Raw genomic sequence first — 26,032 nt, 5'->3', positions numbered from 1 at the left:
GATAATATAACCTTAAGGAATGTCAAATTACACACACTAGTATTAACTGTGATAATTGATGTTTAAAATTTAGCACTATTAACGCAAGTTCAAAGCACTTTAAAATTTATCACAAAAATTCTTGTGATAACTTCCTTCCGCTCCGGGAAGACGCGTCCCGCGTCTTAATTAAACTGTCCTCTGTTTTGATGGAGTCTATTCGCTCGATTTTCATAGGAAAATGTGTGGTCGCTGGCGTCGTGAATTATTTTGTGGTTGGTTTCGTGGTCCGGGAAAAGGTATTCGGTCTGGTAGTATTTGGAGCGCTGTAGTAACTAAGTTGATTTTTGGAGGCTTGTGATTATGTTTTGTTTCTCTGTTTTAATTCCTCGTCCTTCTCCGAAATTTTGAACTTTAAATTCGCAATCTGTCGTTGTGTCTGTTCTTTTTGTTTCGCGGTTGTTTGTAATGTACTGATTGTTTCGTCTTTGCTTTTTCATAATTTTTCTTTCTGTTGTCCAATGCTTTTTCTAGTTCCTTAATTTGAGGACACATAATTGGTTATATTCACATTTTTGACGCGCGCACATTCCTTCTTCTAGAATTTCGTTTGATCTTTGTAATTTTGCACACTTTTCTGATATTTTGGGAGATGGTAATTTTGGTACGAACAAGTTTTGACTGTAATGAAATTATGGTTGCCTGTAGTTAGAGTCTTTCTGGAAATCGTTTTGAAGTTCACTATTTTCAATGTTACTGAATGGAAAAATACACAATACCTTTTTGGTTTCTCGGAATTTCCTGAGACGTTCAGAATCTCGCCGCGCTTTAGATGTTGACTTGGCCTTTTTCTTTGGTGCAGTGCGAAATAACGGACTTACTGTGCGAAGAGTTTTTTCGGGACAGGGAACAGGATGGATAGGCAGTTGTCGCTGACTGGTCCAGGGATAATATCCTGTGTTGTACAACATTTGTAGTACAATGTCCGGTTCGATTAAAAACACATTCTCGAAAAGTGGCCCCAATGTTTCCACATCGGTAAACAGTAACATCCGTTTGCTGGACAACACATCGGATGGTTTGGGGCGAAGTGGCCTCCACATCTATAGCATTAATGCATCCTGAATGGTTACAGTCAAAAACGTTACCTGGTTAACTCCAAAGTATGGCGAACACAGTTCTTGGTTAAAATCCAGTCCGTGTGATTCGAAAGAGAGTTGGTCCTTCTTTGAGTCACTCGCGGGAAATACTTGCTTGGCAGTTGAGGTTTCGGGAAAAAGCGTACCCAGCGTAGAAGCTGGAGTACTACCCGGATTCTCTCCACCAATTAACAATACGGAAAACTTCCGCACGTTTTGTTCACCGATGGAAAAGATGGACGAAAGAAAAATGTTGAAGTAGTAACTTTGGCAATTATAATAGATGATTAACTTTGACTTGACGGATGGCTATTCTGGGAGTGTCAGAATATTGCATGTTGTGTTCAGTACAAAGTAGGAGACCTAAACTTGCCTTACTAAATCTAAATATTTCATGCTTAAATAATGTACATACAATAAAAAAATTACAGAAATTATGATTGACAGATTACATCAGCCGTGGTCAGAGTGTCCTTTAGGCTTATTAGGTTTGGTCCGTGACATCTTATCCGGTTTTACGTCAATAGAATGGAACTTAAAATATTCTTCAGAAAAGGTTATCAATAGTAATAACATAGCCAGAGGATATACACTGCATTATCACACATATGTTGGGTGTTCTTTATCTCAAATGTCACAAACGTAAATATGATCAAGAATATAACCTTAGGAATGTCAAATTACACAACCAATAGTATTAACTGATATATTGATGTTAAAATTTAGCAACTATTAAAACGCAAGTTCAAAGCACTTTAAAATTTATCACAAAATTCTTGTGATATTACATTCATTCAACTAGACATTTGTTGCTGGTCCACCTGTCCACCTATACTATGGATGTTACATTACGTGGGTGATGCACTTCAAATGTAACAGTACCTACAATGTGGGCTATCCTGGACCTGTAAGTTGTGGATAGATCAATGGTGCAGTGGATAAATCCGGTGCGGTGGGTTCCGCTGGATGTTCGTTGATTGGAGGATAAAACGTAGCTACAATGTTCAAATAGGATGATTAAAAAGGCAGGTGTAAATCACTGCCTATCCTTAATCTCACTTACATAGATCTGACAACATCGCAATAGGGGTCATGATTGTCCAATCAAATTAATCATTCTAAAATCTAGAAAGTGCAGTTTCCTTTTTAGATATAGTCAATTGCCATTTTTTACAAATCGAATTAACCAACATATAAGCAGCGTTTCCCGCTGGACTAGACAGATGTGTATTTCGACTGAAGTAAAACATGACATTAGAATGCGACTCCTACTGAGATGTTGGTAGACACTTAACGTGTCTCAATTTAGAAATCCATATAGGAATGGATGGATCAAGACTTAATCATCAGTATAGTTTCTATATAGATGGGTCAATGGGACTAATTCACGTACCACGTGATACCTGATATATTTGTGCGGGACTATTGTTTCTATCGGTCATGGGATGACGTTAGAAGATATCCTGCTCTAACGTCCTTTCAGCAAGAAGATTACAAAAAGTTACATTACTGAAGATGCTAGTCCCGCACAAACGTTATAGGACACCACGTGGTATATGAAATTAGTTGCATTCATTAAAATATATATCGATATTGATATATCAAATACATGACGATATCAAAATAAAATTTGTAGCATAATGACGTTTTACCTGGCCCATTCTCCTCCAGCATAGCTTCCTGTTCTGCATCTAAGGATAAAAGATGAAATATTGCTTGGTATGATTTTTAATTTTGGAATACATCAATGCTTTGAATTGCAACAACACTGGGTTTTTTTGTATCATATTTGTAATACATTTGAATGGGGCATAAATATTATAATGAAGAAGATCAAAATGAATTTGGAAAAAGATCGCACTAATTAAAGAAAATAACAGTAACCTGATCTTCCCTTGGCATGTCTTTTGTCGTCGCTAACTTGAACGCCTCTAAACGAGGATGATGCTGAAAATAAAAATGAATTTCCTTTAGACTTACATTTTTTTAATTAATTTGAAGCATGCGCTATTTCATTTTTGTTCTTCATAGAGAATACTCAGACCTTGATATCGTATCAATCTACTCCATAGTTGCTAATATTCGCGGGGGTTTAGTTTCGTATAATTCGCGAAAATTAATACATGTATCTCTCGAAATTTATCAAAGTTATGGTTTTACATATTAGAGCCTGTCGTGTGAATGATGATTCCAAAGGCCTCCATGTTAAAAATTAAAAAATATAAATCGTAAATTTTTACAAAGGATTTAGCAAGTATACAGAATTCTGCTCGATCTTTGAATGATTAATCGAACGGTCAGATTGGACAGTGTTAACACATTAGCCTTTCACCAGAACGACCGGGGTTCAATTCCCCTATCGGATATGAAGAAAGAGGTAAAGCAACACCTGCTCAACCACATTAATTCGCCACCATCCCATCCCGGTCACAAAGAATGATAACTTCTACCACAGTTGTTTTAGAAATGTTTATTTATAATACTTTATAATGACATGTATTTATATGCCGTAAAACTATTGATTTTTAGGAATTTCAAATTCACTATCTACATGATGGTTTACCAGTGCGATCCCAGGAACGTTCAACTATAACAATTTCGTAAATAATTGCAAACGAAAATAACTCGAAGTACATTAATAGATTATGTGTATTTAGATTAACATCAATTTTGTAACAGAAGAGAAGCGGCGAGCCAGGGACATACTAGCTCTAGCCCGGTCTACATGTTTTACCGATTCGTATACATGTACCTGCTCTATTCCCGCACCGATATAAAAAAAATGAAGACTTTAAATGAAAATCACGAAAAAGTATAGTGTACAAAATAATTTAACCAATGCACCCACTTAAATTACGGCAAACTTCACGAAAAATAAATCCGGTCTAAATCAAGATAATCTCTGATGAGAACCCAGTAGAAAAAAATGGAATCATTGTGTAAGGAACTAAATAAAACAAAAAGAAGCAATAATTGTTTCCCGGTGAACACGAATATAATTTCATCTGATTCGATAAAATGACAATTTCAAAATAAAGCCAGCACATTTTAACCTGCTCTTTCTTTTTGGTTTCTTCTAACGCTGTCATCTGTAGAAGATACTGAAATGGAATCAAAAGCATTCGAATTATCTCAATTCCATATCCTCACCAATATTATACAGCATCAGTAGTCTTCAAGAAACAGTACTTAAACATTAACAAATAATTTTAAGATGCCAAATTTCAAAATCATTATATCGAAGACGTAATTTATCGGGATAGATATTCCTTCCTTGAATAGTAAAAAGTTATCTGCTCTTGTTTGTGTTGTCATATTTTCAAAATAACGTCATAATTTTCGGAGAAAACGATGTCAATCTAATAAATTAATGACATGGCAATTGAAACCTTCCCGCCAGAGAGACTTCTCTGTAGCATGTAGAGACGAAATAGGGTAGATCATATTTTCTTTTATACCTACGGATGTAATACTGCATGGCTGGTCGATACAATACACTCATGTCGCCTGAGGCTGTATTACATAGCTACCCATGCAATAATGCTTCGTGACGTCACGGCGTCAACACAATTACTACTTTGTTTGTACAATTTAAAAAAAAAATATTTAGAAACTAGACTGGTTTTACTATAAAAGTGGCAAACAACGGGATTTCCGTTGAAAATGTCAAGTAATTTGTAGTATGGAGAATCGACTTGCAGTCGCGGTTTTCTTCGAACTCATTTCAAAATGGCGGGATATTATAATTGCCAAATTGCAATAAAACGTCGAGGTATGAAAGAACAATACTCTTTCTTATCTGGATATGAGGGATATTTTACCCTCAGGATCACAAAATGTGCTAAAAACCTCGACAAGCCTCGGGTTAACTACATTTTGTGACCTTCAGGTAGAGTATCCCTATTCTCCGTAATTACATATGAAAGAGTCTTATAGTATTGCGTTTTGAGTACAGGCATATGTAGCATCCTAAGTGTCATATTATAGGGATCGCGATTATAATCATTTAAAAACACTTCCTTATTTAAGGATTAACTTGAATATATTTTTATGTTATGGAGATATAACACAAAATTCTGAGAGTATCCGAAATAAACCGCGAAGCGGTTTATGATGAGAGTACATTAAGATTTTTGTTATATTTTATTTACATGACATAAACATATATTCAAATTAATCCATGTAATTCAATTTACTAAAGATAATCTCTTATATATTCAAATTTCATTTTGGGGCTCTCTCGTCAATGACATCATTACGCCGTCATATCATCCAATCAGAAGTGACGTTACAAACAGCAACGCCATATTTTTCTTTTATGGGCTGATAGAGTAACTTTTTAAGCCAATGCAAATGCTCGTTTCAAGCAAAATTGAATTATTTACAAATATGGTATATGCACATATGGCAGCACTCTCGGAATGCAACGTAGTGTAGGCTGATAACCGACGATGACATGGCAGATACGATGTTATAAACTGTATTTAATTTTGCTTTGTTTTTAACAGTTTCGTTAACACTAAAAATATTTTGAACTTTTGTGGTAAAATGAGCAGTGAGAGTGGATATCAATAATGGAAATTCCGGAGGTGGGGTGGGAGGATATATGGTGATATATCGCTACAAAAAGAACGATGGCAATAGGACGTTACCCTGAAGAACTCAAAGTTTGTCTGATGACGTCACAGAAGGAATTTTGACTCGATGTTTCTAAACTGACAAAGCTTTATGTCTCATGTGACCATGTATTATCCAATGAGTTGAAAAACAGTGCATATCTTTTTTATATAAATATATTTGCGAAATGGTATCGGTTTATTTACTGTCTGGTGTAAGTAAAGAAGTAAATGGTCTAGATTTGTATATTGATCGATATTTGATCAACAATCAGCGTCACTGAGTCATTGACAAATACTGAGTCATTGACAGACACTGAGTCATTGACAGATACTGAGTCATTGACATATACTTTGTCTTTGACAGTAACTGAGTCATTTACAGATACTGAGTCATTGACAGATACTTTTTCTTTGACAATAACTGAGTCATTGACAGATACTTTATCTTTGACAATAACTTAGTCATTGACAGATACTGAGTCATTGACAGATACTGAGTCATTGACAGATACATTGTCTTTGACAGTAACTGAGTCATTTACAGATACTGAGTCATTGACAGATACTGAGTCATTGACAGATACTTTGTCTTTGACAGTAACTGAGTCATTTACAGATACTGAGTCATTGACAGATACTTTTTCTTTGAAATAACTGAGTCATTGACAGATACTGTGTCATTGACAGATACTGAGTCATTGACAGATACTGAGTCATTGACAGATACTTTGTCTTTGACAATAACTGAGTCATTGACAGATACTGAGTCATTGACAGACACTGAGTCATTGACAGATACTGAGTCATTGACAGATACTGAGTCATTGACAGATACTTTTTCTTTGACAATAACTGAGTCATTGACAGATACTGTGTCATTGACAGATACTGAGTCATTGACAGATACTGAGTCATTGACAGATACTTTGTCTTTGACAATAACTGAGTCATTTACAAATACATTGTCTTTGACAGTAACTGAGTCATTTACAGATACTGAGTCATTGACAGATACTTTTTCTTTGACAATAACTGAGTCACTGACAGATACTGAGTCATTGATAATAACTGAGTCATTGACAGATACTGAGCCTATGACAGTTACTGAGTCATTGACAGACACCGAGTCACTGACAGATACTGAGTCATTGACAGACACTGAATCATTGACAGATAATGAGTCTATGACAGTTACTGGGTCATTGACAGAGATAAGAATGGGAATGGCATTATACTCTTTTAAGGATAAGTGTATCAGAAGCTTTTTTTTACCTGTTTCAAGAGTTATCGTTGTCATGTCGACATAATTGTCCCTCGGATAGGGTCTTCCAAGTTCTTCAAATAAAAGATAAAAATACATATTGAAGACCGCCATTGAAGGGCAAATTAGTATTATGACTAGGCTGTGTTACTTTTAGGTCTGATCTAAGATAACTAAAAATAAACATTCTGCAACACTATGAGTGTACATTCACATTTTCAGAACACATTCAACTCAACATGTTTTGGTAATTTCGCTTTCAAAACATGACATTAAAGAAAATTTGATTTGTTGGAAACGATTGCTGTATGTAACTATATCTTACCGGTAACCGTATTATTTAGGTTTTACTAGCTACATGTTTTGCATATGCCTTTAGTGCTGTACTTGGTGTTGTAAGTGCCACAGCTGGTCGAAAATTCAAATTTTTATTCTCTTATGAAATCTATAGAAAACCATAAATTCTGTTGAAATAAGCTGTACAATTAATGTATTATTAACATTAGCAACAATACAGACTTTATTCCATGGAGAATATTTACTCCTAATTTTCTATGCATGCATTATCAAATGAAAACATTAGAAAACATTCACTTTGCAATCACGGATAATACTGTAAAAATATGAAATTATGATGTAGTCCACCGATTGTCTCGGTGTGTACATGGAGTCACTTAACCCCGCCAATTCTTTGCATTGTAAATATTGTGATCTAAATATGTTGTTGTTTTTGTGCTGAATATTATACATAAAGCCTGATTGGTTGGTATTCACGGCACGTATATAACTTTAATGTTAAAGTCCCATTATGCTTTCATCAAATTTTGCTAAAATATACATTAACATCCCTTATGAAAGGTTCTTCATTTGGTTTCTTTCCAATGAAGATAATTACGCAATAATCAATTAGTAAAGAATTTTTAAAATAGAACGGGTTGATTTGCATAGTTGAAAATACCTCGTGTATACGTATATGTTCGATACCCAGATAGTAAACAAAACAAGCATGGCCGAGAGAGAGGGCAGTTTTGAGCAAACGTTAAGTAATGCAATGCTATAATTATCGTAATAATCGACAAATAGTGGATGTAAATGGTGAAAAGCATAGATGGGGCACCATTTGGGGTATTTTATCGTACAAATATAAACACGTGGTTATGTACAACATAATCGTATTAGTAGGTTTGCGCGTGGAATGCGTGGGTTCGTAACGTGCAGTCGATCGCGATTGAGCAACTTGACCGCTAAATCGTGGTTGTTTGAAGACAACGGACCCACGTGTGTCCGCTGACAATTAAGTGCGTTTGCCATGATGTTGAAGTTCCACTTTTTATGTGCCTACGCATGCGTACTAGATTGTTTTGGGTCTTGGGCGGAACTACGGATTCCCTCCTCTCCAAAGAGGGGTTTTCTGTTGTTTTTGAAAACCATGGAAATGTTGGGCATTTATTATTAGCGGATATTTTCATAAGGATATATGCTTATATGCTTATATAAGTTTGGTACTTTATGACGATATTTGTTCACCCAAAAACATAATGGGGCTTTAAAATCGGGGAAATGTTTTGCTAAAATGTCTATGACATTACTTTTAAAACATCTTCCATTAAGTCTATACACGATGAATCCAAAACTCATCAACTGGAGAACAACGACAAGGATTACAAGAACGTACAGCAAGCTAGAAAACAGATGAAAAAAACAGGTCAGTATAGCAATGAATAACATAGTTACTCAAATGGTTTACTATCATAAAAACTTTAGCATAGCTTAAAGGTACACACCTTAACAGAAACGATTTTTTTAATTGTGATTGTAAAATAAGATTTTATAATTTTGCACAGTCCTAAAAATAATTGGTTTACCATAAATACAACACATAGTTCCTAAACAATTTTGAATAGATAAATTTAATGAAATTTTTTATAAGGCATGTCGTCGTCTAATGCTTCCCGCTGTCGGCAGACAACAATTTAGTGAAATGAACCTTCAATGTTAACATAAAGGGAATCTTGCTTGGTGTTTTAACTTCATCTCAAACCATAGGTATACATGTTCTGATGATCTAAGTGTAATTGATTATTTTTCACACATTTGTTTTTATATATCAAGTTTGCAATATCTTTTGGCAAAGATATAGTTAGGTTCTATTTACACATACTTCATGAGTATTAAAAATATGCGAAGGGGGTTATGGTCATCAATTCATAGAGAATCTATATTGAGTGTTCCATTTGATGTCAAGATCTTTGATACTCTTCTGAATTTTTAGGGGAAATTATTTGGAAGGGTAGTAACCTAAGAGAGTATTCAGGATCGCTTTGGGTAGCGACCAGGTGAGTCGAACTCGGTTCCACCTGTTTCAAAATCATCGGATCTGTCTTCCCGGTGAAATCTGGTAAAGTGGTCATAACGACGGTGGTCGGTGTCAAGTGAACGCTTTTCAGCTGTTTTGTTGTCTGTAAATACCGTCCACAAACGGTATCCGAGATTGCATTTCCCTCTTCAACAGTCTCCCTACCATTCGCATCACAACTGTCAATCGTATTATTGTTTGATTAAGCGTAATAATACAAAATAAAATATCTGAACAATTTAACCATTTAGCGATATCAAAGGGAATAAGATTTTCAATTGGTATATATATCGTTAATTTCCTTTTATAGGTATAAATATAATTTATCACACAACTACATTGGCGTTGTCGGAATACACGGAAAAAATGCACCACATATATTTATACTTTTTCGGTATTCGACACTGATGGAAAACAGTTGTATATTCGATTAAACTACTTCCGAAACGAAACTTGTTTGGAAGACAAGACATATTTTGCAACATTTTTGATGCTTTTAAGCTGAAAAATGTCTTAAATGAATGCTGCAGGATAAAAACATACACTATACATTGTCAGTATCTTAAGCTGTATACACGTACCACATAAAGTTTAGCTGTATTCGTTTAGGACTCGTCATGGTCTTGTTTGAAGTCCACATCAACTGATACAGCTCATATTTTTTTGACACTGACCATGTATTCTCTATATATGTAATTAACCGTTCATTAGCGTCAGAACGAAAATATGTGACGTACCACGTTAACGAATTTCGTAAAATTTATTTTCCAAAGTTCAGCAAAAAACTGTTCATGTTTTAAAAGAAAATAACTCAAGATCGCTTGATATTTGTCAAAACTCTTCCTTCTTTTGAAAGTTATTTCTAATGGGTAATTTCATTTATTGACAGTTTGGACATTCCCTTCACGTAGTCCGCGAAAATAGAAGAAATACAATCACCTGATCAACACTTTAATAAAACGTATTGATAAAGTACGAAATAGTGATTATTTTTCCTACATACATGGAGACACAGCACGAACATACCGCTGCCTCCAAAAACACACCCAACACATTGTACATACCATCCTTAAATTACGTCAAGTGTTGATAAGACTTATAACAATATACATTTGTAAAACCAAATTATAATATTGTATGAACTGTATTAGGTCATTGTATTATTTTTATATTACCAATTAAATATTGTAACTAGGCATTTATCTAGAAAAAAATATGCAGATAGCTGTAAAAGCACAAATAACAGTACGGTCTATCTACATGTACCGTAGCATGAGGTGAAAGTTTGCGATGAACATAAATCTTTCATACACACGAACTAGAACACAGACACGCCCGAAAAGGCCCCGCTTAATGTGTCTTACGATTAGAAAAATAGTATCTTGACAATGAAATGTACAGTCGAAGATGACTTGAAAATGACTGATGACATTATAGTAAAACATGGTTACAACGATAACAAATTTGCTTCAAAATGTTATTACGAAATATTTATAAGCTAGTTTTGAAACTTCCATATATTTCTCCATCGCTAAATCCAATATGGCTGCTGAACAACTATTTTGAATCTGGTTAGTCCAAAACGTTACGCACCATGTCTAAATAACATGGGAAATCATCCTACCAAATTTGAGAGCCTCAGTATATTTCCTCTCATCATAATTGTATGAAAATAATAAAATGGATAGACGGACGGACGGACGGACAACATGATTACTATAGGGCACCCGCATCTTAATATCAAACCTGGTATGTGGCTGACAGAATGTATAGTCTTCCGTTGCCTTGTATGTTCCTTGAGGACAGGGCATGCATCGACCACCTTAGCAACAGAAAATTAGCATTTTCAAAGATAGGATGATGAATCTCTAAACATTGTAGTTTCAGCTCGCGATGATATTAGTACAAGAGGCTGAAATTATAAATAAGCTCTTAAGGGCGAGATTAATTGGCGTTAATTATTACAATACCATTTGATTTTTACACTGTTTCTAAGAAATAATTCTTGAATCCTATACAATATATGAATTGTTATAATTTCACTTTGGAAATGTAATTCAAAGTGTCAAGATAAGCTTGATTAAAGCGATGTTATGCAATGTGATGGCTGTATTAACATTGCTTTAAATAAATAAAAACACCGACCAGCGGTCAGTACCTGACAACTGCCCCACACGGGATTCGAACTCGCGACCCAGAGGTGGATTGCTTGTGAAAATATGTCGGGAGTGGTTAAGATGTCCCAGCTCATCCACACAAGCCCTCCACCTCTTGGTTACGAGTTCGAATCCTATGTGGGGCAGTTGTCTGGTACTGACCGCTGTCGGTGGTTTTACTCAGGTTACTCAGGTTTACTCCTCCAATAAACCTGGCACGTCGATTCTTACATGACCCTGATCAAACCAAACAAAAATGAATTAGATAAATAACTGCATACCTGTTTTAGTGAGTTCCATTCCTGGGGAACAGCTTCCCATTCTTATGCAGAACGCATCGTCTCCAATATATCCTCGGGATATATCACACACACAGTGAACGCGTCCATTTTCAACAATAGAAATTGTTTCTATAAAATAGAAAATGTTAATTTCTTTTAATATCACAAGATTACTATGTAGTTATTGTAATTTAATGTTGTATTATAATGTATTGTTATATTAGTATTCAAATGTGTTTTTTGTGTTTGTTTGTTTGTTTTAAATGTCCTTTTTTGTAACTTATCAAAATCTTCTCAAAATTAACATTTGTGGGGCATGCGCAGTTGCCGGGTTGGTCTTAAGTCCGGCTTATCCTTTTCTTCGCAACTATCCATGAGTGGTCATACAAGTATAAGCGTTTTCATATGACTATAAACTCGGATAATAATCAGGTAGTCCAGACATTTATATTGATGACACATAAACAAAGCCTTAAACAGTACAGTACATCGTCGGAGGCCCACGGTTGATTGCACTATGCTTCGCTACACTAATCACGGTTGGCTGTACGATTGCACAACGCTACGCTTCACTTATCACAAGTGAAGCGTAACGTAAGTGCAATTTACCGTGGGTTTCCGACGATACCAACAAAATTTACAATGTACATGTATACAATAGTAACTTACAGTTAAATTCTAATTAAACTTATGATTTCATTGATAAGGCCAAACTTTAATACATTGCAAAACAAAAAATAATTAATGTCATGATATAAAACTAAATGTACCAATATGTTATCATTTTAGACACCCCAGACACACACACAAATTTCATTTAATCCACAAACCTCAAATAAGATGCGTCATTTAATCCACAAACCTGAAATAAAATTCGTCATTTAATCCATAAACCTGAAATAAGATGCGTCATTTAATCCACAAAACTGAAATAAGATGCGTCATTTAATCCACAAACCTAAAATAAGATGCGTCATTTAATCGACAAACCTGGCATAAGATGCGTCATTTACTCCACAAACCTGAAATAAGATGTGTCATTAAATCCACAAAACTCAAATAAGATGCGTCATTTAATCCACAAACCTGAAATAAGATAAGTCATTTAATCCACAAACCTCGAATAAGATTTGTCACTTAATCCACAAACCTGGCATCCGATGCGTCATTTAATCCATAAACCTCAAATAAAATGCGTCGTTTAATCCACAAACGTCAAATAAGATTCGTTATTTAATCCACAAACCTGAAATAAAATAAGTCATTTAACCACACACCTGAAATAAGATGCGTCATTTAATCCACAAACTTGAAATAAGATAAGTCATTTCATCCACAAACAGGGCATTAGATGCGTCATTTAATCCACAAACCTGAAATAAGATAAGTCATTTCATCCACAAACCTGGCATTAGATGCGTCATTTAATCCACAAACCTCAAATAAGATTCGTCATTTAATCCATAAACCTGGCATCAGATGAGTCATTTAATCCAAAAACCTCAAATAAAATGCGTCATTTAATCCACAAAGCTGAAATAAGATAAGTCATTTAATCTGCAAACCTGGCATAAGATACATGTACGTAATTTAATCCACAAACCTGAAATATGATGCGCCTTTTAATCCACAAACCTAAAATAAGATGCGTCATTTAATCGACAAACCTGGCATAAGATGCGTCATTTAATCCACAAACCTGAAATAAGATAAGTCATTTAATCCACAAACCTCGAATAATATTTGTCACTTAATCCACAAACCTGGCATCAGATGCGTCATTTAATCCATAAACCTCAAATAAAATGCGTCGTTTAATCCTTAAACGTCAAATAAGATTCGTTATTTAATCCACAAACCTCAAATAAAATAAGTCATTTAACCACAAACCTGAAATAAGATGCGTCATTTAATCCACAAACTTGAAATAAGATAAGTCATTTCATCCACAAACCTGGCATTAGATGCGTCATTTAATCCGCAAACCTAAAATAAGATTCGTCATTTAATCCACAAACCTGGCATCAGATGAGTCATTTAATCCAAAAACCTCAAATAAAATGCGTCATTTAATCCACAAAGCTGAAATAAGATGCGTCATTTAATCCACAAACCTGAAATAAAATTCGTCATTTAATCCGCAAACCTGGCATAAGATACATGTACGTAATTTAATCCACAAACCTGAAATAAGATGCGTCATTTAATCCACAAAACTGAAATAAGATGCGTCATTTAATCCACAAACCTAAAATAAGATGCGTCATTTAATCGACAAACCTGGCATAAGATGCGTCATTTACTCCACAAACCTGAAATAAGATGCGTCATTAAATCCACAAAACTCAAATAAGATGCGTCATTTAATCCACAAACCTGAAATAAGATAAGTCATTTAATCCACAAATCTGAAATAAGATGCGTCATTTAATCCACAAACCTGAAATAAAATTCGTCATTTAATCCGCAAACCTGGCATAAGATACATGTACGTAATTTAATCCACAAACCTGAAATATGATGCGCCTTTTAATCCACAAACCTAAAATAAGATGCGTCATTTAATCAACAAACCTGAAATAAGATGCGTCATTAAATCCACAAAACTCAAATAAGATGCGTCATTTAATCCAAAAACCTGAAATAAGATAAGTCATTTAATCCACAAACCTCGAATAAGATTTGTCACTTAATCCACAAACCTGGCATCAGATGCGTCATTTAATCCATAAACCTCAAATAAAATGCGTCGTTTAATCCACAAACGTCAAATAAGATTCGTTATTTAATCCACAAACCTGAAATAAAATAAGTCATTTAACCACAAACCTGAAATAAGATGCGTCATTTAATCCACAAACTTGAAATAAGATAAGTCATTTCATCCACAAACAGGGCATTAGATGCGCCATTTAATCCACAAACCTGAAATAAGATAAGTCATTTCATCCACAAACCTGGCATTAGATGCGTCATTTAATCCACAAACCTCAAATTAGATGCGTCATTTAATCCACAAACTGAAATAAGATGCGTCATTTAATCCACAAACGATAAGTCATTTCATCCACAAACCTGGCATTAGATGCGTCATTTAATCCGCAAACCTAAAATAAGATTCGTCATTTAATCCACAAACCTGGCATCAGATGAGTCATTTAATCCAAAAACCTCAAATAAAATGCGTCATTTAATCCACAAAGCTGAAATAACGTAAGTCATTCAACCACAAACCTGGCATAAGATGCGTCATTTAATCCATAAACCTGAAATAAGATAAGTCATTTAATCCACAAACCTGAAATAAGATGCGTCATTTAATCCACAAACCTGAAATAAGATAAGTCATTTAATCCGCAAACCTGGCATAAGATACATGTACGTAATTTAATCCACAAACCTGAAATACGATGCGCCTTTTAATCCACAAACCTGAAATAAGATGCGTCATTTTATCCACAAACCTGAAATAAGATGTCTAAACCACAAACATGGCACAAGATACGTAATTAAATCCACAAACCTGAAATAAGATGCGTCATTTACAAATGTAATCCAAAAACCTGGCATAAGACACGTTATCTAATCCACAAACCTGGCATAAGACACGTAGTGTCGATACGTTGACATTTCGGAATGTCCTCTTCAGAACGGACCATTCCAGAGTAGACAGCTTGGTCCTGCTTACTTCCAGGAGGACACAGGTGACAATAGTCGGTTGTTCTGTTTCTCTTGCAAAACGACAGCTCTATGGAATGAAAGTATCCTTTTTTGAAAGGTAAAGATGTGGATAGAATTATCAAAATAAACCTTAAAACTTTTTTGTTTTCCTTGTCTCGAATGGGATTTAGATACACAACGAGCATATTTTTGTCTAGGGTTATTATTGCACACACGAAAAATAATTGGATTTAATTACATTATTTCTCCGCATTTCTTTCTGTTTTTGTATATTGATTTATCACAAATCGGGAATAAATTCTGCATTCATTGCCAAATTACATGTAGTGTGTGTTCATTGGGTAGATTTCTTGCCCAAATGTACATTACGGAATTGAAACAACGGTAACGGTGCACCAAGTTTTTAATTAAATGTCTATCATAGCATTACGAATTCTACAGGAGTATTCTTTGACGATTTGATAACGGAATAATTTGGTTATTCAGCAATATATTCACCCATATTTCATTTCAAAAGACAAATACCCCTCCCCCATATCTAACATAAAATGACAATCACCTAGACACATATTGATAGACTTTTAATGCAAAAAATTCTTTTTTGAAATATTTTTCTCCGGTAAAATTACTATATCTGAGATCATCATCTGTCAATAGAAGTTACTATATATTTAGACCGAGTAGGTTATCTTATCGAAGTATTTGAATAGTGTTTATAAAATTTGGTGAACTTGTGATTTTCAAGACGATTTTCGTTTAATATTTAATCTACATAGAATAAGATTTAAATAAAATACTAAAAAAATCTAGGCATTAATTTGTACAAATACTGCCTTGTCGAAACAGGCAGTCATATCAGAGAGATCACTTTACAACTTAAACAGCGTATTACAAAATGTAGTCTAGACGAAAAACAATAGAGCACAAGAATATATTGTATACGCGTGTCTTGTATCTACTTTAACTCTACAATTGTGATCTTGTATGTAATATATTCATTATTACTGTAGAGTTGCTTTGGAACGTCAATATACAAAAATTGTACAATGTAAACCACTGGAAAACACGAAGGTCTCATGAATAAGAAACAAAAATAGTTTTTACGGTAAAACTTGGTTTTACCAGTATTGGTATCGCAATTCCGGAACTAGCTTTTTACCCCCCCGGCTGGTGTCGTGAAGAATAAACTGAATAACCACACCTTTGTGGTATATGTAGTTGTAATTTGCACCCAGATACAATATAAACTAGTTTAGAATCATTCTGTAAACTTATTCAGCAGCATCAATATCATTTTAAGTGGATTGCGAAGAAAATAAGAAAATATAGTGAACTGCATTTCATTAGTAACTTAATAATATTCCCGAGGCAATCAACAGGTACAAGTGGTGTCGTGGTAAGTCCTGAGCTTTCTAAGCTGATGGCCCGGGTTCAACCCTTATCGTCGGCAGGTTAATTTTTTTTTTTTTATTTCATATTTTTATTTGTTGTTAATTCACCATGCTTGAAAATATTCTTTATTTTGTCTTTATATTTATTTTTGTTTTATTTTATTTTTATTTTCCAAAAGTTTATTCCAAACATAGACATGTATAGCATATACACTAAATTACGAACATCCCACTATTACGGCCACTTATTTTCAGTTCCGATTTTTTTTTCTCTTCAGAAATACAATCACACCGCTATTCCGTTTTTACGACCAATTTTATTAGTCCCAACGACCACTAAATTAACACTAATTGACCATTTGATTATGACCACAGGCACATGTGACTTCACACCTCGCTGTGCCTCACCTTCCCGCACGCAGCAACCCGTGAACAACTACCCGCAGGTACATCAGTCAGTCTTTTGTTTCCGTCGACCTAATTATCAGATTATCTACCTGTACTAGGAGAGTGTTAATCACCATCATTTGCATACTTGTGACTGGCAGTTGACGTGATCGAAACCACAAGTAATGCAACGTTCTTTCGATAGCTCTGGTGGCGAGATCGAACGATTTAGGCAGTTCTTTCTCATACGTGTAACGCCAATGGAATTAAAATTCTTTAATGTATGAGATATATTGATCTTATTTCAGATATTTATGAAGTACCGTACGTCAATCATCTCATTTCAATAGATGTGTCATCTATTTTGTTGCGGTAAACAATCGGTGTTTTGCATTAGTTAAAAGTACGCTTGACTATTGCACAGTAGTCTTTCAAACACTTTACCGATTGTGATCGTAAGTTATTATTTGACCAATCATTGCACATGGCGGGGTAATTAAAATCGATTTACGTAAATATTAATAATAATTTACACAGATCAATACCAATTTTAAAACACATAGATTCTCATTTACCTCAGGTGATACTATGTGATAATTAAACCAGAGACATAGATAATTTAATAACTATCTAAATCTCTGATTAAACTAACGATATGTATTTGAATTATAATTAAAACATAATAGAAAGTAATGAAAAAGTATTTTCATTTAGATTGTCAACAATTACTTCAGTGAAATTCAGTTTAAGATTTAAGTAAGCACACACCATTAACTTAATTTAAAGAAAAAAATATGTCTATGCTCTAGAAATAAATGGTATAGTCATTATATGTCCCTAATTTATCAATCTTTAAAAAATATTTGTAAATTATTGGTTTTGATTAGATACGCATGCATTAAAATATGATATGATTAAGATTCTAATGGCCGACAAAACTAATTGATCAAATATAGTAATTTGCAAATTTATCTTAACCAAAATATATCAAACTGGTTTTTTCCCCACACGTACATGTACATACTCAGCATGCTATGTTATGTTTCTTATGTTTTTTATATAAATGTAATGTATATGTCATGTCAAGTTTATGTTGATGTCCCATGTATTTGTAAATGTGTTAAATGCAAAAAATTGAACAAAAAAATAAAAAAAATATATATATAATATACATTTATATATACATGTATATTGCATTTTTCATAAAATTTCAATTTTGAAACAAAAATACAGTACATATATTATGTACCGGTCAGCTAGGATACAGAGTTTCTGTTCTTGATCGTCATGATCATAGAAGAAACCTGGTCCACTTCAGAATTAAGACCACCTCGCTATTAAGACCACTTTTACTCGGACCACTGGGTGGTTTTAATAGATAGGTTTTAATGTAAATACTGTTATACATATTCTCAACACATGTTATATAATGTGTCTGACGTCCCTTGCTCATACACATTTTCATTTACAGCGGTTCGGAGCGGTAGGGAGCTGGGTTTTCGAGAAAAATATTTCAAAGATTAAAGGATAGATAACCACCCCATATATACATCTCTTCGTATCTGTAGCAGTGTGCAGCCAAGCGTGAAGGTGTGATACATTGATCATGACCACATCAAGTTTCTTTATTAGTTCTCTTTGACAAATACATTGTATAGAGAAACATAATATATAAATATCAATTTCAAAAATTTGACAAGTAGAAAATATGTACATATAAGGAAGGACAAATCATAAATTCTTTTGGAAAATATCAAAACAATAAGCAGTGATCTAGAGTTGGCTGTTCTATTGTTTAGAGGATTAAGTGTCATTTTATAACGAAATCTTATCGTTTGGTTGTTTATGCAAATGAAATGAAAATTTGGAGGTGTTTAAAATATAAATGAAATTGTAATACATGTACGTACTATTCTGTACTAGGCAAATGTACTTATATAATTTGTAACACAATGTTTTTTCAGAGTAGATTATCATGTCAAAGTAAAATTGCTGAGTGAATCTGCTATAATATATATTGAAACCACTGAAGCTTATAATTTTCGTTACTGTAAAGGAAATTTTAGAAATATCAACCCATTTCAAATGATTCGACTGAACTAATTAAGTCTTCCCATCTTCTCCTCCCGGTAGGAGCATGTTATTTTTTCATTACATTGTACAGATCAATATGAAATATTTAATGTAAGTAGGAAACAAATTTGACATATTTCAGAGTCCAGCCTAATTCAGGTATTCTCTGATAGCAGATACTAAAACCGTGATATTCCACAAAATTAGTACTAATCTGATAGATTTGTATCAATTCATCAAAACAGTAAAAAGTAAGCGTGTCACTATCCTTCATTAATTCATATACTACAATTATGTTTTTCTTGAACCAAGCCTTATAAGAACAGTTTTTCTACCAATATTCATATTTCAAAGTAAATTATCATGTTCAAGCCTTATGAAAACAGTTTTGGAACCAATAGTCAAATTTCAAAGTAAATTATCATGTCAAAGTAAAATTTCTGAGTGAATTTGCGATCCGAATTTTGGACCTATCCTTGCTCCAAATTTTGCTGAACAACTTTCCATAATGTTTAATAAGAAGATATTTACAAATTGTAGTTAGAAAAGGACACTGATGACAATATCTGTCATTTAGGTAACTCGTGCCGTTACCGTTTGTTAGAATATATGTTGTAATGTACTACAAACTTGATAGACATAGAGAAAAAATATTAACATGTTTTGACAAAAAACATCCTTCGTGCCATTTACATGTCGTTTAGTTAATTAACTCAGGTTATTTAGTTCTTTAGTTAATATATATACATTCATGTACTTGAAACTTGATAAAGCATATACCGGTAAACAGCTGATAGCTGACAGAGATTTTTTTTTCTCTCTTTCCCTCTCTTTCCCCTCTTTCTCCCTGATATGTTGCCAAAGTAGTATTCGTGAAGTTATGAAGCATGAAAGTCATCCTTTATGACAATATACGTTAGTTATATATGTTACACGGTCTGACAACCATTAAATTTTGTACTTATAGATAGTATGGTGTTCTTAAACTTGCTAGATACATTTTTGTTAAAAAGGAAATCCTTGATGTCATTCATATTAGTCATTAAAGGTCAAATACGTGTACGGTATCGCTTAAACATTATATGAGATTTTATATAATATAACCAGTAAGTTTTTTCTTGATATCTGAAGAATGCCTGTTTAGTTTTTAACAAAAAAAAAAATCAATTTAATTTGACATTACAAGTCACCATAATGCTGAAACTTTTCTTTATATAAAACCTGACAAAATAAATACTTCCTCTTTGATTGAAGGTTCTGCACTGAAATGCATTATGTGTATTTAGAATAACTGGACCTGTACAAAATGTGAGAAAATAAATCAATGTGATAAATTATTACGACCAAATAAAAAACAATTATTTGTATTAGTTTTTCAGCCTTAGTTTAAGTCCTGTTTTCTTTGGATCGTTTTCCAATTTGCAGTTATACTGATAATATAACCATTGACTTATCAATCTTTACCACTCGAATCAACTCCTATCATCCAGAAGTTTTACCGCAGCAGTACTTTCAGTACTTTGATTAAATAATGGATCTAGTTTGAAGGTACATGTATATAATTTGTAGTCATTTTAAAAAGAACGTTCTATCATGTCATAATTTACGTACAATAATTAGTTTAAAAGATAGATAATCGTCCGATTGCATAGTGTTTGTGTGTGTGTGTGTGTGTTTTTATGTTTTGATTAGCTTTGGACTGTTCAGCCCATCAACATTTAAACAATCACACAAAATATAGTTTTTAATAAAAAACCACTGTTTTTAAAAACACTGGTGCTATGTAACTCTATATTTGTATTTAATACAAATTAATTTACTTTTAGTGTAAAAATTACGTGTATCCAAAAATAAATGCGTAAATACAGGGAATCGTTCAGCCGTGTCGTAGATAGCAATATACATGATACCGATCGCCATAACACTACTTGGCACCATGCCAACATAACACGGGCGGTGATCATGAGTGTAGAAATGTATGGTGCATGTCAATATATATTTAAAACTATATTTACATGGAAAACATCAACATTGATGTCGATCATAGTATTTCATTAGTTTTAATGTGCACCACTTAACATGCTCAGCTTTTTACTCGAACTGTGTACGGTGTGCTCAATAACGTTATACACAATGCTTTTTGATAGTATGACGTAACAAAGTTTCCAGTCTGTATAGTCTGTATTTATTTATAGATTGACACAGATATAGTGTTTACATTTTGGTTGACAGCTCACTATTTAAATATGCAAAGGAAATTATCTATTCCCTTCGAAAATATTTTTTTGTTTTATTTCACATGCATATGCAGTGAACATTGTATGCAAATGCTTTTTACTGTCCTCAAATTGTGAAAATAAAAGCAAACATGCTTGTAAGCAATGTTTACCTCTGATCATGACATGTTTCCTTTTCATACTACACAATTAATGTAAAGTAGATAAGTTACGCTATTTCTTGCAGATTACTTACGGAAACCTTTCCGACATTCCACGGGTATGCAGTTGACGGGCTTCCCAGACAATAGATGAGGTACTAGGTAAAATCGGTTTTGCTGTTGATATCTGCAAATATATACATGCAGACCTTTTTCAAAATAAAATCAGCGTCTAATGCATAAACTAAAATTGCTTCACTTTGTATTAAATAATCTTTTGTAATACACACGTTTTATCTATTGTTAAAAGAATACCCATGTATTTACAACAACGAATCTCTTGTACTCACCTGTACAATTGTGACATATATTACGCAGGTGTATTTTGCCAGCGCCATTTTGTTTGCATAATGATACTTATACAAAACAAAAAAAATGCTTTGTTTTCATTTGTGTTTTCAAATTGGCATGTGTTGTGAAGCTATGGTTGATAAACTACAAGATTATTGTTCTAGTTTATTATCATTAATTTCGTATATATTTGATAATGCAGACAAGAATATTCCCATAAGTATTTGAAAATGTATTGGGAAAATTCCGTTTGCTGGAAAATAAAGGGGAATTCCCTAAATAATAATGCATATGCAGGTACAAATGATCTAAATGGGTTTTTTTCATAAAATTTCATAAAGTATTTATTCTTATATGTTTGATTTTTTTTTTTGACCAAGTTGGCATTATTACGGTTTAGATGTCACAACGTTCTTAATATTGCAGACTATATTAACATCTTGTAGATAACGGACGCTAAAGAAAAGAGTATATTACAGTTTCCCACCCTCAATACTCAAGGGGATGCTATCATTGACGTTATATCCACCACACGACTATCTCATAATAAATCTGAAGGCACCCGAATAAAACCGAGGATGACAGGTTTTTTTTTTCGAGCACTGGTCAGGTAAGTCTATATATTCAGTCACAATGGTGACTGAACCCTGCATCGCCTCACTTAACTCAATTGGGGTCTAGTTACCTGTGTTTGAGTCTCGAAGGCTATACAGTAAGTTTGTAAATTAGATAAGATTTTTCTAATCTTAATTTTCCCAAACAGCTTTATTTATAATGCATCCGAATAAAACCGAGGATGACAGGTGGTTTTTTTTCGAGCACTGGTCAGGTAAGTCTATATATTCAGTCACAATGTTGACAGAACCCTGCCAAAACAAAAGTAAACACATTTTGGACGTTGGGGTACAATCACAAATTATGATTTACTAGTAAATTGCATTGTAGGAGTTCTTTAACCAAACGGAATATCTGGTGCTTTTGCAATTATTTTATTTGATATTTTAAATAACTGGAAGCCCATGAAAATGGTTCTATCAGTGTAAAATTGCATTTTCCGTAGTTTATATTTTGGTTGTGATGGTAACATTTTTTACGCTAAAGATTAATGATTTGATATCAATTCTGGCCAAGTTCTCTTTTAAAGTTAACATGAAAGTTAAAAGATTACTAAGCCTGTTATATAAAATCAAACTTTCTCTAGTTGAAGCAAGACAGTTGAAACATAACTTAAGCATGTTCAAAAAATCGAGGGTTTTTAATTTTGTTGATAACCATGGTAACATTAAAAAGTAAATTGAAAGTATGGCATTCAATAAAAAGTTTAACACTTCTGCAATAATATACTTGATTGTTAGGTTGATAAATCTAAATAACTTTCATTGTCTTAAGAGTTAGTCCAAAATTTCGGTTGCTATGGTAATTAACGTAATTAATGTGAAAACATTCTTTTTCTTACTAAATTTGAAAAGGTTGTGATCTGAAGTTTCTAAATATATATGGATTTATTACCAAAAATATTGCTGCGCAAAAGGATGAAAAATCACTTTGAAAGAAAATGTCAGATTTTCGAGAATTCTGCTAAAATTTTTGGGAGTTAATGGGTTAAATTGCGTATTCATTCTACATTCTACAGTTGTATGTTGACCCGTCAAACTGACACATCTAGATGTATATACAAGTATTTAGCTTCAGGCCTTTAAGTGACATCTGTTGTGTAAGTACAATATATATATGTTTATTTCTGGTTAGACCTTGAGTCATGTACACAATATGTAAACCGCTCAATTGTATTTGTCACTAGTACAAGCCCCTGGTCGGGAATCGAACGTCTATAATGAACGGGTTTTTGGGCTTCATCTTTTCAGATATTTAATAAAAGGCGCATCTTTGCAACCCTTTATTTCCAGAAAATGGTCATTTAAGGACTGCACAAACGTGACCGTTTTTACTATATAATATAATAAATACATTTTCCCAGCTAAGTAAAAATAGGACCTTAATTTTTTATATATATATATATTCAACAAATTGTATAAAATATGATAAATGTGTATAACTATATATAAATATATATTGTACAAAATAAATTGCATTAAAATATTAATCATGTAAGGAATAAATATCAGTTTTATTGATAACATCCAAATTAGTGCGGGGAAGTAACTCTGCAATGATTCTCAATATACAGGAAAGTGGTCACCACATAGTGAAGTAAAGGTAGAAAGCACACCGTTGTATCAAATACTCCTTGCTCAGACATTGCAGTATTTTGTCAATATTCAAATTTATTTCTAAAAACGTTGAGACTTTGTATTCAAATTTAGATTTTTAGGGTTGTAAACAAGGATTTATACATATACATTGTATATATACGTCCTTGGCTTTAAATCATCTATAACATTACAAGATTTTTAGGGTTGTAAACAAGGATTTATACATATTCATTGTATGTACCTCCTTGGCTGAAAATAGTCTATTTATAAACACTTCATACGTAACTAGAATAAGATCTTTACGTTGTATATGGCACACACGTACAGTACAACTAATTACTGTACTAATTATAGGACTTGAACGTACTGTATATTTTGTAAAATACTTAATGCCATGACAAATGTCAATTTCAAATATTTCATTACATTTCTTTGTGCCACACCTTTTTCACGAAAATTTCTACATGTTATCAGAGATTTAAATATATTTAAATTTCTGATGTTTTTTTTTTCTTTAGAAATCTATTGAAAACCATATGGTTTGTTCAGAGATTTAAATAGTAGGGATAAGAACACAGGGACCTGGCACGAAAATTTTTAACCAATAGTATACATATATATATTATAGTATCAAGGGTATGAACTCGGCGGTCGAGAAAAACGGACCTATTTTTTTTAAAACCGTGATCATTTTAATAAATAGGTTATATACAACATTGACGGATATCTTACCTTAATGAGAAATAATTTATCTTTCCGTTGAGTGTTTGATGAACAAAATTTGCCAAGTATTCACGAAGTTATGGCTTGATGAATTGGGAAATTTACGAAAAACATGCTAGGTAGACATTTCCCTGTCCGGTCGAAATGTCGTCTCGGCTCTAATGGGTATCTCAAAAACCAAGCCAAAATCACAAAATCTACGCTTGAGTTGGTAAACAGTACCCAGAACTGTGTTCATCCACAATCTCCTTTGGAGGTGTCATGACCCGTACTTTGTAGAAACTCCATTTAAACATCGTGTAGCTCACTTACTTTAACCGTCACCGCCATGTTCATTTTTCTCTCGGAACGCTTCTCGACTTTACATATCGTGACTACATTATGCAAATTACGTTATGTTGTGCTTGTGTGTAAACTCAAGAAGCGTTCCGAAGAAGAAATGAACATGGCGGTGACGGTTAAAGTATGTGCGCTAACTGTTACACGATGTTTAAATGGAGTTTCTACAAAGTACGGGTCATGACACCTCCAAAGGAGATTGTGGATGAACACAGTTCTGGATACTGTTTACCACCACAAGCGTAGATTTTGTGATTTTGGCTTGGTTTTTGAGGTACCCATTAGAGCCGAGACGACATTTCGACCGGACAGGGAAATGTCTACCTAGCATATTTTTCGTAAATTTCCCAATTCATCAAGCCATAACTTCGTCAATACTTGGCCAATTTTGTTCATCAAGCATTCAATGGAAAGATAAATTATTTCTCTTTAAGGTAAGATATCCGTCAATGTTGTATATAACCTATTTATTAAAATAATCACGGTTTTAAAAAAATAGGTCCGTTTTTCTCGACCGCCGAGTTCATACCCTTGATACTATAATATATATATGTATACTATTGGTTAAAAAATTTCGTGCCAGGTCCCTGTGGATAAGAATGTACCTCATAGCCTTACTTAACGACGTCCGCAGCGGAAGCTATCCCAGAGTGCATCGCGTGTCTAAATAGGTAGCAGTGTACAGTAAGACCGAATGGCCATGGGT

General features: G+C 33.6%; 1 protein-coding gene across 1 annotated transcript; it reads right to left on the bottom strand.

The window, feature by feature from the left end:
* Nucleotides 1-1,907: 1,907 nt before the first annotated feature.
* LOC138319078 (uncharacterized) lies at nt 1,908-21,877 on the bottom strand. The gene is made up of 11 exons (XM_069261990.1): nt 21,796-21,877; nt 15,387-15,539; nt 11,792-11,920; nt 11,101-11,176; nt 9,297-9,533; nt 8,588-8,679; nt 7,010-7,072; nt 4,172-4,219; nt 3,003-3,065; nt 2,771-2,809; nt 1,908-2,113 (listed from the first exon to the last, which is right to left on the bottom strand). The coding sequence occupies exons 2-11, from the start codon at nt 15,448-15,450 to the stop codon at nt 2,013-2,015; spliced, it is 912 nt and encodes a 303-aa protein (XP_069118091.1). The 5' UTR covers nt 15,451-15,539; nt 21,796-21,877; the 3' UTR covers nt 1,908-2,012.
* Between the last annotated feature and the right edge of the window lie 4,155 nt (nt 21,878-26,032).

This window comes from Argopecten irradians, chromosome 1, assembly GCF_041381155.1.
Source record: "Argopecten irradians isolate NY chromosome 1, Ai_NY, whole genome shotgun sequence".
In the NCBI taxonomy this organism is placed as follows: domain Eukaryota; kingdom Metazoa; phylum Mollusca; class Bivalvia; order Pectinida; family Pectinidae; genus Argopecten; species Argopecten irradians.
The sequence above is the reverse complement of the archived record's forward strand: the minus strand, read 5'-3'. Positions and strand labels throughout refer to the sequence as shown.